General features: G+C 44.7%; 1 protein-coding gene across 1 annotated transcript in view; it reads left to right on the top strand.

Moving 5' to 3' along the window:
* SIAH3 (siah E3 ubiquitin protein ligase family member 3) overlaps window positions 1-1,699 on the top strand; it is a 47,921-nt gene extending 46,222 nt beyond the window's left edge. The window contains exon 2 of the mRNA XM_037377630.1: window positions 896-1,699. Within this exon, the coding sequence (XP_037233527.1) occupies window positions 896-1,489 (594 nt within the window). The 3' untranslated portion in view covers window positions 1,490-1,699. The remainder of the gene's footprint in view (window positions 1-895) is intronic.
* The last annotated feature ends 15,884 nt before the right edge of the window (window positions 1,700-17,583 follow it).

A 17,583-nucleotide genomic window follows, 5' to 3' on the forward strand; every position in this document is an offset into this window, starting at 1 on the left:
GCTGGAGTAAATGCTTAAAATTGGGAAGGATGAATCACAACCGACATGCCTGTGCCTTAGGGTTTGTCTATGTACAGAGTTATTGCAGAAAGCCATTACTCTTCCTGAATAGCATTACATGTGGATACACTTTTAGTTGAATAAGACTCACTCATTTCTCTTCAACAATATCCACTTGACAGAGGCAGAGTGGTTTGCTTCCTACTCCTCACATGGAATCCTGCTGCCAGAGCTGCTGCCTTTTTAGCTGGCTGCCCTACCTTAATCCAAATTTACGTGCCCTATATTTGCCATCCATCCACCTCTGAAAGCCATTTAAGATTCATGGAGGCAAGCACATCAATTAAGCACAAATACATTGACAAGAAATAAACACAACTGAAGGCATCGTATACTATAAAAACTGACTTTTGTTTCACAAATTATGGGTGTTATAAAGCATATTGTTTCAGGAGAAACGCCTGTATTTGCCAGTGTGTTTCATTAAAGAATAATAAAGCCATACATATTTCATTTTCTTGTTCTGAGCTGCAAGAGCCTTAACTATATAAAACGCCCCATGCTGTCCTTGCTTTGTTGGGCTTTTTTTTCCTTTTAATCAGATTTTTCCCCCCGCTCTCTAAACACATACATCACTTTCATTTGAAGTGACTTATCATGGCTCAAACCGTTTCTCTCTTCCCCTGGAGAACAAGGCTACTGCCAGCACCTTTTGCTGTGCAGATTTCAGGTCTGGAATTGCCCCTGATCTCTGGAGTGCTGAGCTCCTGATGTTCCCACTGGTGCTGTTTTAGGCGGTATGTTAGGTGACTGATGCCTGCGGGGGCTGCACCTTGAAGATCTGCACAGGTTCCTGATCCACCTGCTATCATGTGTAATTTCTCTCTTCTTGTAGTATGCACCGACCCGCTGCGCAGCTGCACAGACATCTGCGGAGCAAGGCATCCTTTCTCCCTGCCATCACCATGAAGCAGTGCATGACCCTCAGCTGGTTCCCTGCACATGCCCGCTTTTCTCCTGCCCATGGGAAGGGCACCTGGAGGTGGTGGTGTCCCACCTGAGGCAGACCCATCGCATCAACATCCTTCAGGGGGCAGAGATTGTCTTCCTGGCCACAGACATGCACCTGCCTGCACCCACGGACTGGATCATCATGCACTCTTGCCTTGGCCACCAGTTTTTGCTGGTCCTCAGGAAGCAGGAGAAGTATGAAGGCCACCCTCAGTTCTTCGCCACGATGATGCTGATCGGCACGCCGACCCAAGCTGACAACTTCACCTACCGGCTGGAGCTCAACAGGAACCAGAGGCGCCTCAAATGGGAGGCGACCCCCAGGTCGGTACTGGAGTGTGTTGACTCTGTCATTTCAGATGGAGATTGCCTTGTGCTGAACACTTCCCTGGCTCAGCTCTTTTCTGACAATGGAAGCCTAGCAATAGGAATTGCAATAACCACCAGCAAAGTTCACAATGCTGAAGCTGAAATATGAGGGGGAAGAGGAAGAGGACCAGGAACAACAATGGTGCTCTTTCTGCCTTCTGAGAGCCAGGACTTGTGGACTTTTTGGGGGTGGGGTGGGTGGGTCCCAGGTCTTTTATGGTATTTAGCACTCGTCCACAGTGGGCGTTATGTAAACATCCTGTGGTTCCGGTCTCTGTGTAATGTATTTACTGTTTTGTTAATACAATTTTATGAGAAATTTTAAAGAGGCTAATCAATTTATTGTTGCCTTCAGCAACACTGGAAACAACACTTTCTCCTGGAAAGTGCACCCAGGGTGACTCACAGAAACCTTCTGCCTGAGCATGCTATGCAAATGTGTTTTCTTCATTGTTTGCCTAATTGCCTGGTAATTAGAGGAGGCCCCTATGCCTGGTAAAAGGTAAGGTATTCCACTAAGGGAAAAGAGCACCCAGGTTTCCATACCAGCAACAGTGATTTAACCCTTACACTGTGGTTCACAACCAAGCCCCAGGGAGCTTGCATCTCCCTTCAACTTCCGAGGAAACTTCCCTTACCAGCCAGTGAAAGCTGCAAAAGACAAAGTCACCACCTCTGCTAAGACAGGGCCTGGAAAACCTCATCCTGCATTAAATCAGAGATGACAGCTAGTGGGTGGTCACTGTGAGCATGGTTAAATCTCACTCTTGTATCATGACGGGCAGTGAAGGACTTGCTAGATGGTCTGGAGCCAGGATGGATATAATCACAGCCAGCCATCGGGCATTCACAGTTTTAGCTCCTATTTCCTTAAGCATTCAAAAGGAGACTTTCACAAAATAAAAATAAAACATCAGGACAGTCCTAACTTGTACACTGATCTTGCTATTGAATTCTGGGCCCCTTAGACCCACAATGTGTTGTGTGCTGCTAAATATTGATTTAAAGCAATGGAGCCGGAATATCTTTTTGCAAATTGGCTGTGAGATTTGAAATGTTATCCTTTAAAAAAAACAAACAACAAACCTAAATTTTTTTCTTCCATACACTTGGGGGTGATGATGGTCCCTTCCTTCTGCTGAGGGTGTTTCACAGACAGCAATGGCCACGTGAAGGCACAGGCTTCTCTAAGAGCTTCTACCTTGGATGGATTCTTGGGGAGAGTCAGAGGCAGCTGCTGGCCATCTCCGGACACTCGGTCCCATCTGCAGTCAGGCACGTTTCCTCCATAGCCAACAACAGCAGTGAAATCCCACCACAGTAGGTGACGTGTGGAAAGAGAGGGCTCTACAGCGAGTGTGACACACGAGAAGCATGGGAAATTGTCTTTTCCCATTTTCCCATCTGCCCGCGTGTGGCTGTGGCCTGGCTGCTCCTGAATGCTCGTTTGAGAAACATCTGGCGGGTTGGGTCAGTTAGTAGCTGGAGAGACTGAGGCTCATTGCTTGAGTCCCTTGGAAAACTAAGGAAGGAGGGGAAGCAAGCTAGAACAGTCCTTCAGCTTTTCAAAAGGCGTCTTGCTGTAGCTGGCTTTGGGTAGGCAAAAACACTGATGCTGATCTCTCCCACCTGCTGCTCTCCTGGGAATTGTTACAAATGATGCGTGAAGTAAAACAAATCACAGTTTTCCTGAGATGAATGCTGTGCAGGTAGTGCCTTCTGAGTTGCAGTTGTACCTCGCCTCCTTACCTGCTGCCATAGCAGGTCACTGCTCAGAGAGGAGCTAGGGTCCCTTCAACAGGCTTTTTGTGACCACACAAGCTGAGCTCTGAAGAAGGCTCAGTCCCTGTAAGAGTGTGCTGGGGCATACTTTCACAGCTCTCCCACCTCTGAATTTTTGGGGATGGGGGGGCACGCTGCTTTGCAGTGTTTCACTGGAACACACAGGCTTCAGAGTGGCTTGCTTTTTTTCCCTGAGATGTTAAATATTCAGAACCAGCTACTGCTGCCCTTTCCCTAAATGATAGCAATAAATAAATCATTGGCGTTTTTGTGGACTGAAACTGGCTTCTCCAGCTCCTCCGGCAAATATTCTACTGCTGAATTAAAACCAAAAATAAAGCAATAAAACCCCAATAAAAACAGTTCCTCTAGCTTAAACTGCCTGAGCTCTTTGTACCCTGTGGTGCAGACCTAACGTAATGCTGCATTTGTTGCCTGATCCCAACCAGTTCTAGAGGGAGGGATATTCCTTGGGTATTCATTTGTTCCAGACTATTTACTTCTTGCTACCTGGCAGCTTTTGCTCTTGAAATAGCTACTGAAATGAAGAATGCACTGTCAGTATTTTAGGGCATGCCCCTCACCAAAGGACCAGTGTATTTCTAGCAGGATGAGTTTGACAACAACAGCTCTCTGGGATGGGCATCTCCATCCCTTGCCAGCACCTTGGTTTTCTGGTTTCAATGGGGCAGGAGGCACAGTGGAAATGCGATCTCCCTGACATGGACCTCCTCACATCCCCTGTGTCCTTCTCCCACAGCTTTCTCATGACAACACCAACAGTTCAGCCTTTCCATTTCCTTCCCAGTCCTCCCCCTCATCTTGTGGTCACCCTTCTCAGCCTGTTCTCAAGCTCTCAACCTGGATTTCACCCTTCAACAGAGCTCGTGGTGTTTCTTGCTTCCTCCCACTTTTGCCTCTTAGGAGCCATTGTCTAAACTGCTGTTGCTGCTCTTTGCAGCCAACCAAGTAACCTCCTTGCTCGCCTCTCTCCACAGCTGCAAAGCACCAGCTCTGGCAGGGATTTTGGAAATCCAGATATGTTAGAATACTGATGAAAATATGCCCAGTAAGACTTCTAGTATGAAAAAGGAGGACACATTTTGGGGAGAAAGGAGATATGGGTGCCTAAATCCAGCCTTCATAAGCATCTCAACGTAAAACTCAAATGTTAAGGGGTATATTTAAGGACTTGCTACCATGGAAGACATTCTAATTCTATTGTAATTCAAAGCCTATGAGCAACACTTTGCTGCCATAAAGCAAAGGTGAAGCAAATATTCTGCATGGTGGGACATAAATCCTAAAATCTGGCCAATAGGATCAACAATGAAATTCAGTTTATGCGCAGTCTTTCAGTACCCATAATTAAGCACTTTTTATAGCTTTCTACTCATGGTTGAAAGGCAGCTGTCGCTTTGCTTCCCAAACTTCGGCTGAAATTGGGACTTCTAGAATTAACTTTGTACTCTAGTATTTTGCATCTATAATGTATTGAACCCAGTGACTCCAAATTCCTTCAAAATTGTGAAGAACACTGCCTTACATCTCTTTGAAATACGGAAATACCCTTCATTTGGTGCAGGAGAAAGTGAGGTCTGGCAAAATTGCTATACAGCTGTTGCAAAATTCTCTTTTCCTATCTACCTGAGAGCAATGCTGCTTCTTTAGTTTGTTGGGGGTTTTTTGTTGTTTGTTTTTTTTTTTACATAGGCAAAATGATGGACCCTTTTTTTAGAGTTTTTACATATCTGTATTCATGGATGGATTTAATTGTGCCTTGATCAGTAAATTGCAACAATAGTTTCATCAGGCTAAGCCAGATGGATTGCTACCAGACCCACTAGAAAACTTGCTTTGGTTCTTCTGCACTATCCATCAGACACAGTGTGAATGTTAATGTCAGACCTGCAGTAAAACAGCATTAGTGCTTTCAGCTCAATCCCATTATGAATTAAGCTCACATCATATATCCATGACTCTCTATAAATCAGCTGAAGCTTCCCGAGTCTCATCATCTTGAAGATGACAAAGGATCTTGCTGTGCCAGTGCCAGACAGAGGGCTTGCTGAGAAGTAGGGCAATAGTCCTCTTCCCACTGGACTCTGATATCACATCCTCCGTTTCATACCACCCTTTTTGAATACAGGCCAGTGAGCTACTGAAGAAAGGAGGGATGGTAAATTCCAGACAATGAAAGGCTTATAACAAAATTAATAGTTTACAATAAATTTCTGCATACTGCTTTTGGGCGTCAAAGGAATGAAACCTGATTGACGATACTGTAGTGTAGGTGATTTGTCTGCTTTTCTAGCTTGTAACACACCTGAAAAACACTTTCATTGGAGAAGAGTCTGTCAGAACAGATTCAGAGATGCAATTCTGCTCCAAGTGGATCAGAAACACCTTCTCACATGGAGGAGCTGCAGCTTCTGAACTGTTCAGACACAAGCGTGAGTTTTTAATCCTTTTTTTTTTAAATCCAATTAACTGTGCATGCTCACACCATCTGAGTGAAGGGCGGAAAACAAAGATTGCCACATGTACCATCACCAGAACTATTCACATAAGATGATTCATCTTCTACAGAGATGACCCTGCAGAAAACGAGAGGGTTTCACAGCAGGGTAGTGTAAGGCAGTGCCTGCAGGCTCTGGAGGCGTACACTTGCAACTGAGGGCAGAGCTTAACCTCCGGACAGAAACATTACTCAACAGAAACCACTAGGAGTGAGGTCACAGCAGGGGCTGTCAGGAAAATGATCAGACCTTCTGAGAGTAGCAAACCAGAGGGGAGCTGAGGCTCTGTGCAGAGATGTGTCTCTTCACATCAGCACCTTCCACCCAGCAAAATGGTCTCTTGTCTGCTGGGAGCCTTGTCTTGGGAGCAGTGTAGATGAGAGGACCAGCCCTTGGTGCTGTGGGTCTGCATGCAGATGGCCCTGATGCTGCATAGTGAGTGCAGACACCCAGCCCATATCCTGCCCCACAGCTCCTCTGGTTTTGGTGGGTACCCAGCTACCTGCAGCTGCTAGTGGTTCCTCCAAGCCCTGGCACCTGACAGTTTTGTTGTCTTTCACCTGAATAGCTCCCACCAAGGTAGGAGAGTATTTGCTGAAAACCACCCAAAAAAATCTTTGGCAAAACATAAATTAAACCTGTAGCTCATACCCTTGGTTAGGACTATGATCACTCATTCTTTCTCTCTTTGCAAAGGAAATAGACTAATGCATAGCTTTTTTATCCCCCTTTGGGCTCTGCCCCTCCAGAACATGCATGTGAAGGATTAGCAGGCAATGATCATCTTCAAGAGAAGGATGAGGACTAACATCCATTGCAAAGATGGCTGTTCTCACAGTAGTTTCACAAAGGGATGCCAGGCTCCAAAAAAGAGCTTAACAAACCTTAGCAGGAGGCAAATGGGAAACACCAATTGCAAAGCCTGTTGTCGTTTGACTAGAATGAGCTTTATATCTTCCAGGTACTGAAAATCCTCCTGAGACATTGCCTATCTGAATACATCACTTAATCTTGTAGAAAGCCCCAGGACTGAGGGGTTCTTGCTGTTAGAAATTGCATCAAGTAACCTTATTGAAGATAAATGGCTTTGAACTTTCATGGCAACAGTGATGAACTGCTTCAACATCCATGCGGTGCAGGCTGAAAAAACCAGAGCTTTTAGACAAAGAGATAAACTTATTCAAATGCAAACATGAGATTTGGGGCAGATTTTTCAGGTGATCTTAAAAGTACCTTCCTTATTGCTGCAGACTGGATGTCTGCATAGCAAAAGTCATTTCACTGCCAGTCAGGTCCTACTGGCTTGAGTTCAAAAACTCTGAGATTCTTCCTGTCTCTACTAAAGAAGATCACTTTAAAAAGTAAAGAAAACACTGTTGTGTAAGAAACAAGTCTGGAAAGAATCTTTCTTTTCAGACTGGACTGCCTGGCCAGCAGACTGTGGGGAGGGCACTACATCTCCTTCCCGTCCAGTGTCAATTCAGAGTCACAGGCACAACCTATATATACATTTTCTTCATGTTACAATCACTGCTTCAACTATTGAAGATAACAGCTGTCAGGCAGCCGACTTGAGGTCTTTGATGACTTTGAGACTTTTTCCTGAGAATTTACTAGTGTTGACTTTTAGGTGGTTTTCAGGCATGAGACAGTGAGGCTCTGTTGAGGCTCAGCGAGGCTCATCGGTGTGTGTGCATGCCAGGGATGCAGGCAAGCCCTCCATCTTTGCTTCTGCCTTTCACAGCAGGAGCACTAGACACATCCACAGGCACCAGTCTGGGTCTTTCCGTGGCAAATGGCTGGACCACAGAACTGGATGCCACCAGTTCTAGAGATGTTCAGTCCAATGGCAGCCAAAATCAATTTCAGTCCCTCCCTTAGCTTTGAGAATTAAAGCAAGATCATGCACACAAACATTAGTCCATTCATATGTCCGTCAAATGGCTCTTTTTTCAGGATACGGGTTCCTCTCTGGCTCCTGACAATGACATTGGGCTACAAAACAAGGCTAAGTGCTCCTACACCTTCCACAGTAGTGTCCTGATCCACAGAAAGGCCTCTGGGAATTATAGTAATATAAATGAACAATCACATAATATACTAACATAAAATAATAATGCAGTGAGGCCTTTTAGGGCTGATAACATCTTCAAAAGTAGCAGCTGATACTGAAAGGGATCATTACTCAAAATAAGCTTCAGGTGGTGCCTGTGCTTTTCCCTTACTGAGATGTGGAAGAAGATATCCAGAAGAGTCACAGTCTCAGGGCTACCCTGATTACTCAAAGAACTGCTGAACTAAAAAAAAAATTAGCTAAGGGAGTCCCGAGTGAAGCAGAGATATATTGCTGTTGCCTCTGGGCAGCAGTTTCTTGTGACATGTCCTTGGAAAAGGATTTCCAGTAGGCAGAGACAGTTGAACTTCAGCATGTCACAGCCCCTGCTCTGTCACTACCAGAGTTTTCACAAAGAAATACTTAACCAGGACTGCAAAAAAAGAGTATTAATATCGACTGAACAGTGTGACCAGTGTGAGAGCTGCCAAAGAGATTTATCCATTCTCCTGTGGGTTAGCCTCCACGCCGCTCCTCTGCTGGGTTGGCAGAGGACAGGGACAGCCCCGGGTCTGAGGAGGGCTGGCTGCATTCCTGACAGCCTGTAAATTGTTATTGCTGTTGTACAGCGACTGCGTGTGATAACTCCCGTGTTGAAAACCAGCAGAGATTAAACCTGGGCCCTCCAGCAGTGTATGTCTGTACCGGCTAATGGTGACAGCCAGGCTGTGGGTTATGGCCTTATAGCCTGTTATGCAGGACTGACATATGTTGGCTTGTGGTTATGTAAACACTGAGAAGTCACGTTGAAAAAACATTTCTGCACGAGATATGTCCTTAGCACATTGAGGGCGAGCACTTAATCATACTGTCTGTGCTGGATTGTATTTCACTTATGCCTCCTGATTGCTCTTCTTATCTCAGCTGGAAACCTGGAGGAACCAGAGCTGAGTCACCAGCTGTGCAGGTGTCCAGGTTACTGACACCAGCACAGAAGCACCATGGAGGTGTCTGTCCTGGAGGGCCCATTGCTGCGCATAGGGAGAAACTCCAAACAGCACAGACCCAAATACTGAGAAGTCTTTGAATATAAGCCTTAACTTCAGAGATTCTCCCATCCAGAGACAAACAGAGCATTTTTTTCCTGCAAAACACACTTGTCTTCACTCAAGTTGCTACCTAAGTGAAAGCCCTATTTGACTCGGGGAGTTTCCCTGTGCAGTGATGGTTGCACTTCCCATTCAGACTTGAGGGATATCAGGTCAAATGAGCCACATTTTGGCTCTCGGTTCCTCAGCGACTGACATGACTGCTTTTCTGTGTAGCCACAGTGTAGCTTTTCTACATACTTGTGATATTTTCCAGGTGCAGGCTTGCTGCAGAAACCCCATCTGCACCATAAAGCCACAAAATCAGAATGATCCTTTCGAGCCTTAGATCTGAAAAGCAGTTACATTTATACTGCATTGCTGTTACACCTGGGATCTGACTACAGGTGAGCCAGCACAAGCATCAGAAGCCATCCTGAGGTGACAGTCCTACTGCTTTACCAGGTTAAGTCACTCGCTTAGCCCATGGTGAGTGAGCTCATGGGTGCTGCCCATCCCGGGGCTAAATTAACCCTATAGATTGCAGCCATCTACAAGGCTGATATACTGTCTAACATGACAAACCCCATTTTCTTCTCCTCAGTGCCTTAAGCGGACACAACAGCCAGTTCTAGAGACAGGTCTGAACCATCACAGTTAAGCTGGGAGCTACGCTGCAGGTGAAAATTGACAGTGGTACAAAATGGCACCAAAATCTAGCTCAGATACAAGCAGTGGTGGAGTTCATCAGCAGCTGAAAACGAGAAGAAATGGAGGACGCTGATAAGGAGGATTACGGCAAAGTGCCCAAATGCAAATGTGACAGGAAAAATACACTCCTAGGCTAAGGTCAAGAGGTTTTTTATGGAACAACCTTTAGTTTTAGTGATAATGCCCTGGCAGAAAGCTGACACAGCTTTGTTTTCAGACCTGTTGGGCTGGGCAGCAGCCAAGAACAGCATTTATTCATTACATGTAAACTAAGCAAATTGCCCAGGGAAGGCAGTCAATAAGCACGAAGCTTCACGGAACCATTTTCACAGAGTGACCTTTCAAAGTATAATTGCATGTTAAAAGACTCAGTGGCAGTTGCCTCTGATCAGAGAAGCACTAACCAAGCTGGCCGGGGGACTAACTTGTCAAGCAGGAGCGTGTTGGAAAAGGGCTGTGTAGTTAGAGGCTGCTTTTGGCCAGCTCGCACACAATCAAGAGACTGACTCCACAGCTACACAAATATTTGGCCTCAGGTCCTCTAGGGAAAGGCAGAAATAACAGTGGTGATGTTGGGAAGCATTTTTATTTCCACTAAAATGCCTCTAGTTTACTGCTCTCTTCTCATCCAGTGGTTACAGCCACATTCAAATCGCTTCATCTGGGAGAGATTTTGATTGTGGTCATGGTGATGCATGATCCTGAGAATGGTCCTCAGTCCCTTGGACCACAGCCTTCAGGCTGCAGCTCTGGCTCAGACACTGTCATGGGGTATAGTGTCAGCACCCCCAAAGTAGAAGAGCTGGCTGTCCCCTCATCACCCCACCGCAGAGCGGTCTCATTCCCTGGCAAGCAGCCTTGCCTCCAGCCCAAACACCCCACAAAACTATCCTTATTCCTCCACAGGTAGCAATCCCATCCCCTTGCAGTGCTTAAAGGTCCTCACTTTAATTCTTCTAAAAAGAAAACTTCCCGGCTGGAAAAGTGAATGCAACCCAGTGCTATGTTATGTCAACATAATTCCACAAGACTTCATGTTCCCAGAGGGTTAGGGGATCCTGGCTATCTCTTCAGCCTTGTGTTAGATGCCACATGTCATAATACAGTGTCATTTCCCAGAATAGAGACATTTAACCCTAAGGCAAACTAGCACAAGGCATCGCAAAGCGCACAGCAAGCAGAAAACCAGCAAGAGACTGAGAGACAGGCTTCCAGTTTCAGATAGTTAGAAAGAAGCATCAAGGAGTGCAATAAGTAGTGCTTGGAGCTGGGCTGGCAAGGTCGGCATCACTGAAGCTCAGCAGAAGACTGTGGAGAAGAAGGGTTTCTGGAACATGACTACTCCATGATTTAATTACAGTTCAGGTCACTTAATCCAGATGCTTAGCTTAACCTCTGAGATGCTGAGGTGTGTCCATCTGTAAGCATCAATGACAGCATCTTCAAAAGCCTATTTTTTCTATTAAAATTCAAGCAGTATCACTCTGCTCATGCCTCAAGAAAATTAATCCTTTGGGAAATTGAAACGGTTCCTTTTTGGATGAGCAGTACGAGGCTGTGCCACTTGAGATCCTTATGATGGCAAAGCTCCTAGACCAGCTGCTTCATTAAAGGACCAATGCATAGCAATTTTTTCCTAGGACTTCAGTCAGGAGACTTTCACATATGCTTACGCATTTCAATGGACAGGGAAGGACTAAATACAGGCTTGAAGATAAGCACAGATTATCTACCTGCCTGAACCCAGGTGAGGTATGCCAGACTGGAATTTAAGAAAGCGGCATAGGAATAGGTAAGAAATTTACTGTACAGATCCTAAGCAGTGTTCTTTTCCATGTTTTCTGACATATAGTTGTATTTGTTACTGTTCATATTTCTCTGTCTGTCCCAAATATTTGACATCGACTTAATACATTACATTGTATGAAGTGCTCCACTTTAACATGCAATGATACCTCAGAAACAATTTCTTAATCTGAACCAATGTATATAATTTTCTAGAAAACCTTATGATGATATATTACACAAAAGAGCAGCAATAAACCTTTCTGTTGGTATCCGTAAAACATTTCACAGTGTCTGCCATGAAAATCGCCATTAAATCCTGTTTGGCATTCTCAGCTTGTATCACCTGTTTGCATTGGAGGGCTACTTTTATGAAGAGGGTATTACATCATGAGAGGGTAGAAATGAAATATTAGGAAGAAAAGAACAATTGCCAAAGTGCATTGCCTACTAAAGCTTGCCTTACAATTTGTCATTGCCTACCTTTAATCTTCCACAGTCATAACCAGTTTGAAAAGTGTCACCATCACCAAAGGCAAAACTCAGGTCCCAGTGCTCCCAGCTTGGGCTGTCCCCAGCTGCCCTTGTGCACTGGATTCAGCACTGCCTGCATTTGGCGGCAGGAGCCTGAAAACCCACGCAGGATTCAGAGCGCTTTGGTCCTGTGTCTAGCCCGAAGGTGGTCATGTGGGGAAACAAAGAAAGGGGTTCCTGGCATTTTCTAATCTTTCTGTCATTTCACTGAATGGAAACAACAGGAGGCTGCTCCTTGTTTCCTGCAAGCTTTGGGGGTTGATATTGTTTGTCTGTTTTTTTCTTCTGGACAGTTAACAGGGAATATATTTTAATGCTACCCCATAAGTTGTCAAGGACCTTCACAGATTAATTCTTTAATTTCAGGTTTGTTATTTGCAAGACCAGAATTAAATTAGGCAGGATCTCTAACCCTATTGCCTGTCAATTCCTTTTAACATCAATCTTTTTCTTTGCTTTCTTATTGCCAAAAACCTGTTTCAGGCACTCATGAAGCTTGATAGAAATTGCCTTGAAAAAAGCTGAGTGATCAAAACTGACCAGACGTGCAAGATGAATATTCATGGTTTATTGGAACAACATCCACCCTCTTCTCAGAGCAGGGTACCTTCAGCTGACCTATTGTCTCTCATACAAATTACTGCCTCATTACCACTCATTCCTCTGGAGGAGCTGGGAGGGACATCAAACTCATGTTAAATAATTCAGCAAAACAGTGAAAGAAAACTGTATCTGACTCAGAGTGGAAAAACCTGAAATTCTCTGCTGTACGTACAAATGAAAGTGGACCTGAAGGGACTACAAGAACCAGCTTCCTGCTTGGACATGAAGCACGGACGTTGTCCCTTCTGATTTTAGACATCTGGAAGATAACTGCCTGTGTCTGCACAGGTTACCAACAGTTTCTAGTGTGGAAGGTGGAGGTAGGGCACTTTGAGGATGTGACCCGTTTCAGCTATTTAGACATCTACTTTGGAAGGGAAGAAGAAATAAAGCTGGTACATTGCTCACATCAACCTCCGCTCTTGGTTGGGGACTTTAATCTCCAGGAAAACCAGGGCAAAAGCTATCCTAAACACTGCAGGTTAGAAGCAAAAGGTGCCTCGTGCTTGCACTCCTGCCACAGGCTAAAATTCCCCAGGGAGATCATTCATTTACCAGCTAGCAATAACAAAAGGTTACCAAAGGAGCATCCTGGGCTGTGGATTAGCATCAGTCTCCGGTTCAGCCACAGAAGATTTAATTTCTTTTGTCCTCACTTTTGTCTCGCCTGACAGTGCCATCCTAGACTGTTTCAACAAGGTCTAAAGATGAGGACTTTCAGGATTAACAACATTCTTCATGGCAGACACAAAAAAAGAGCTGGTGTTGGAGGAGGGAGATGTGGCAGGTGATTCCCAATGAACGCATGAACTTCCCCATGAACAAATACACTGGTGGCTGCAGAGCAATCACTAGTTTGCAAAGAAGGCAGTTGTGCCTTAAAACCCACGGCAGGAAGGGGCAGAGTGCTTTTTGTGGACCAAAATTATGTTTGGGGATGGCAGTGTGAAACTTCTTTTAACACAGCCAAATTCCATGTGCAGCAAGAACAGGGGCTAAAAATAGACCAGGATGCTAATGAGGGCCGGGCACACACCGTCTGTATGACAAGATGATGATTCTTTCTGAACATGCAATAATTTAAGGGGTTGTTTCATTTTGTTTCTTGCTGCTGCTGCAAAGTGTTGAGAAACATGAGGCTGTTCATGTCTTCAATTTTTTCCCCTTAATCTTAGGAAAATAAGGTGTTAATGGATAAAGGAGAAATCACGTAGAAGCAAGAGTTCCTTTATTTCCCCAAGGCTGATTGTACACGATCAGCAAGCAAAGCGGGTCAGAGAGGGCTTTCATAACATTTCAGGTGGATTTCCACACAGCTCAGGATGGGGGATCAGGATATTTCTTACACAGAGGAACTTGGACTTTCCCTAGTTTGTAGGTGCTGGGGGTTGAAGCACCCACACTTCCTTTATTCTAGCCCAAAACTTAGGCATGTGTCTTATGCAAGAAATGGACTGTGAACTCTGGCTGAACCTTTCTGCAAGCCCGGGACATATCTGCAGCATCACAGCCCTTTCTCAGGCTCTACACTGTCCTGGGACCACACGCATGGTGAAGCCTGTTCTCCATTGCAGGCACCACTGGGAGTTCCCTGTTTTCAGCTTGGTCACCTCTCCTCCTAAAACCCTCCTGGAAGCTCCGCGTTAGCCCAGGACAGTTGCTTTCATGGGACACCAATTCTTCAGCTGCCCTTATAGCTCACACACAGGCTTTCCCTGGGGATGAGACATCCCACCACTCTGGGAGAGATGGGGTGGAGAGAAGGGCTCACTCACATCTGTGAGCAGCGTGGACACAGCAGAACCAAAATCCAGCCTTGGACGCAGCTGCTGGCAGGGAGGCTGAGCTGGCCCCAGCTCTGGGGCACCCAGGCAAAACTGTCCAGCGGCTCAGGCACGGTGAGGACTCTGCATGGCACAGGGCTGTGTGAACCGCATTGCTGAAGGAAGCCAGGCTGAAAACCAGAGCAGGAAGCTAGAATTGTTTATGAAAGAGATCTTTTTCTCCTGTCAGAGACAGCCAACAGCCTGCCTGTTAACAGCCTACATCGGTGGACCATAAAGCATGCAGCAGATCAGGAGCTGTTTTCTGGCACATGCACACTTGTCTCCTATAAATACTACTCTGGGAGGGAACAAAACAGGTATCGCCTCTTAATGCTCCCATTAAACAGAGCCACACAGATGGTAATTAATGCATCATGACATGACTAAATTGGAAGAAGAAATTGATGCAACAAGAAGTCACCACAAGAACAGCAGGATTCAGATTAGTGTTCATTTTGAGATCGACTCTTTCTTCTTTACCTGAAGAGCTGGGGACCAGCTATTCCACATTATGAAAGATTTATTTGTCTGCTTTCCTGAGTTTCGGGTCACAATAGAGCTTTGTTATCTTTAATAGATTCATGTACTCCTTCCCTAGTGCTTTGTCAAATAATAATACTTACGAGGCAATAAAAGGAAAAAGAAAACACAAAGAAAATAGCTGCTCCCTGTGTCATAAGTCCTGGGTAAGTGAATGAGTGTGTGCATTTGTGTGCACATGTGTATAGGAGAGGGGATGTTCATTGCACTGTCCAGCACAGAATAAAATAATTTATGTACCATCTACATGCAAATGTATCTTTCATTTAGGTAATAAACTGCACCCTTGTATAATTTACCCAAACAATGGAGCTGCGAGGACACTGCTACTAATCTTCAAAAATCAACTGTGCCTTTTCAAAAGGGATTTTTGTCTTTCTATGAATTGATCAAACTTGACAAGTAATTTCAACCTAATGTTCACGGCTATCCTCCTCTCTGCTCACCATCTGTAGGTGAGAAATCCTATTTTCTGGAAGTGACAGGGTAATGTAGGAGGCTGCAGACATCTGTTAAAAAAAAAAAAAAAAAGTGGTTTTCCCAGAGTTACAGACAAAACAAGGGTGGATTCGGGAAGGATACAAGTATTTTTGAACAAGTGATAAATTCTTCATGCCTGCAACTGTCCACATGGAGTCACGTTTTTTTAAGCCACTTAGTTTAATGAGAGCAACTGTGAGATTAAAATGACTCTGTATTTAAAATGCTATGGTAGAAATGCTCCAGTGGAATAGCCTTGCTCTTGTTAAGAAATACAATAAAGACTCTCAGAAGAAATTCATTCTGCAAACTTATTGCATTAATGAAAACTGCATTATAGACAAAGACACTGAATGCAAACTCGATTTGTTTCCACATTTATTTATAAAAATATCAGCTTTGACTGAAAGCTGATCAATCCTACATCAAGCAATAAAGGTGAAATTGGAAAAAGGCCAGTAATCCCCCCACCAGGATCACTGAACTGATTGAGATTAATCCAAAACGATTCGCACAGCTACGAGAGAGTCTCGTTCAAATTTTGGTTTTTCACCCAGGAAGTATAATGCCAGCTTCTTAGGGCTCTTTTTGGATATATCAGGATATGTGAGAGAATATAGAGCAGCCCCCCACACAACAGTGGATGGAGATTCTGATATCCCTAGGTTGAGTATCCAACCCCAAACATAAACCCTTCTGTGTGCAAACCATATAAATACACCAACACCAAGGGAGAAATTAATGTTTTTCTACTTAGAAAACCTTCAATGCACGTGCTTTCCCCCTTTCTGGATCGCTGCTGCTCCTAAGAAATCATTCAGGGCTGCTTTCCCCAGCAAGTAGGGGGTCCTCAATATGGGACACCAGGTGCCCTCACACCCAGCCCAAGGCGACAGGGTGTTTTTTTCACCATGCCTACATTTAGATAACTGGACCCCAGAGTGTCCTCAGCTGGTGGGTCCTGCTGCACATCTGCATGTTTCCTGCCTCCAAGAGCTCCAAGCCAGGCTTTTTCCCAGACACACATGCACTACTTCCCACACAGAGGGATCCCCTACCTCCTCTCTTCAGCTCTCTTCTGGGGCTGCTTATTGTCATCTTCAGGGCAGACCTGCTAAATATAAGCTGAAGTATTTGTTACATGAGTCCGAGGGGGATAAGTGGTGGCCAGCAGGTGAGCTACAACTCAAGGCCAGCTGTAGGTCCAGCTGAAGCACCCGGCTGTGCAAGGGACGAGGGATGGCTGAAGGGTGGCAATTCACTTTGGTATCGTAAGAATTTCTGAAGTTCTGAAATCTGCTTTATAGAAGAAATCCCATAGCTTCTGATGATTTTCACAGTGGGGGATTATGTCAAAACAGATTGAAAAGGTCCTTTGGAAGATTGAAAAGGTCAGGGCTTTCAGAGCTTTCTTTATTTCTCCCCCTTTGTTTCCCTCCCTCAAGGATACAGCCAGACAGCCCACCTCAAACTTCACTAAAACAGAACGGGAAAACACAGTCAAAACCAATGTATGACCACAAAATATCTTTTTCGGAAAAGAAAACAAAACCCAAATCTAGCAAAAAAATACACTTTTTATTTAAAAAAGAAATCTCTCTGCAACTAGCCTAAACATATTTTCTTTCCAGACATACTAGCTGAGCTAAAAATTAAGCTTCTTTCTGTTGTTGGGTAGGTGGACACTGTGGTAGTTTCTCAACCAAGAAAATTATCTTCATCTCAAGGTCTGGTCATTGTTAGTTAATTTGGGTCACGGGGTTTTCTGATTGCACAAGCAAGAGCTGTTCCCTTAGATTTGACTGCAGTAAGTCAGTGGAGCAGAGCACATTGGCCGTGCAAGGTCAGAGATGAGATTCTTTTGGTCACAGAACTCACCAGAATGGGATTTCTGAGACAAGAAATCGCCAGGTGTGTTTGTTTCTATTTCAATGAGGGGAATGGGATTTCATTTCCATTCTGTGTAAATAAATAGTGGTTTGTCAAAATACATTGGCCTCTACTAGCAACATTACTCTTGTAGCTAAAACAAACCAAACCCTCTATAATAATTAATCAATTTCTTGAGTCATCCAGGCCTGAGGAATGCTTTTTTTCCCCCTTAAACCTTTGAGATTCCTGAATTTGCGAGCTTAAACCTGTGATGATGTCAAAGAGACAGACTCCCCTCCTCTTCCCTCACCTCCCCTCCTCGTCTCTCCTCACCTCTCCTGTCTTTAGCTGTTGCTCTACCAACCATCACTCATGTCAAGCAGGACTGGACCTGCTGTTCCCACCACCGG

This window comes from Falco rusticolus, chromosome 2, assembly GCF_015220075.1.
Source record: "Falco rusticolus isolate bFalRus1 chromosome 2, bFalRus1.pri, whole genome shotgun sequence".
Taxonomy (NCBI): Eukaryota; Metazoa; Chordata; class Aves; order Falconiformes; family Falconidae; genus Falco; species Falco rusticolus.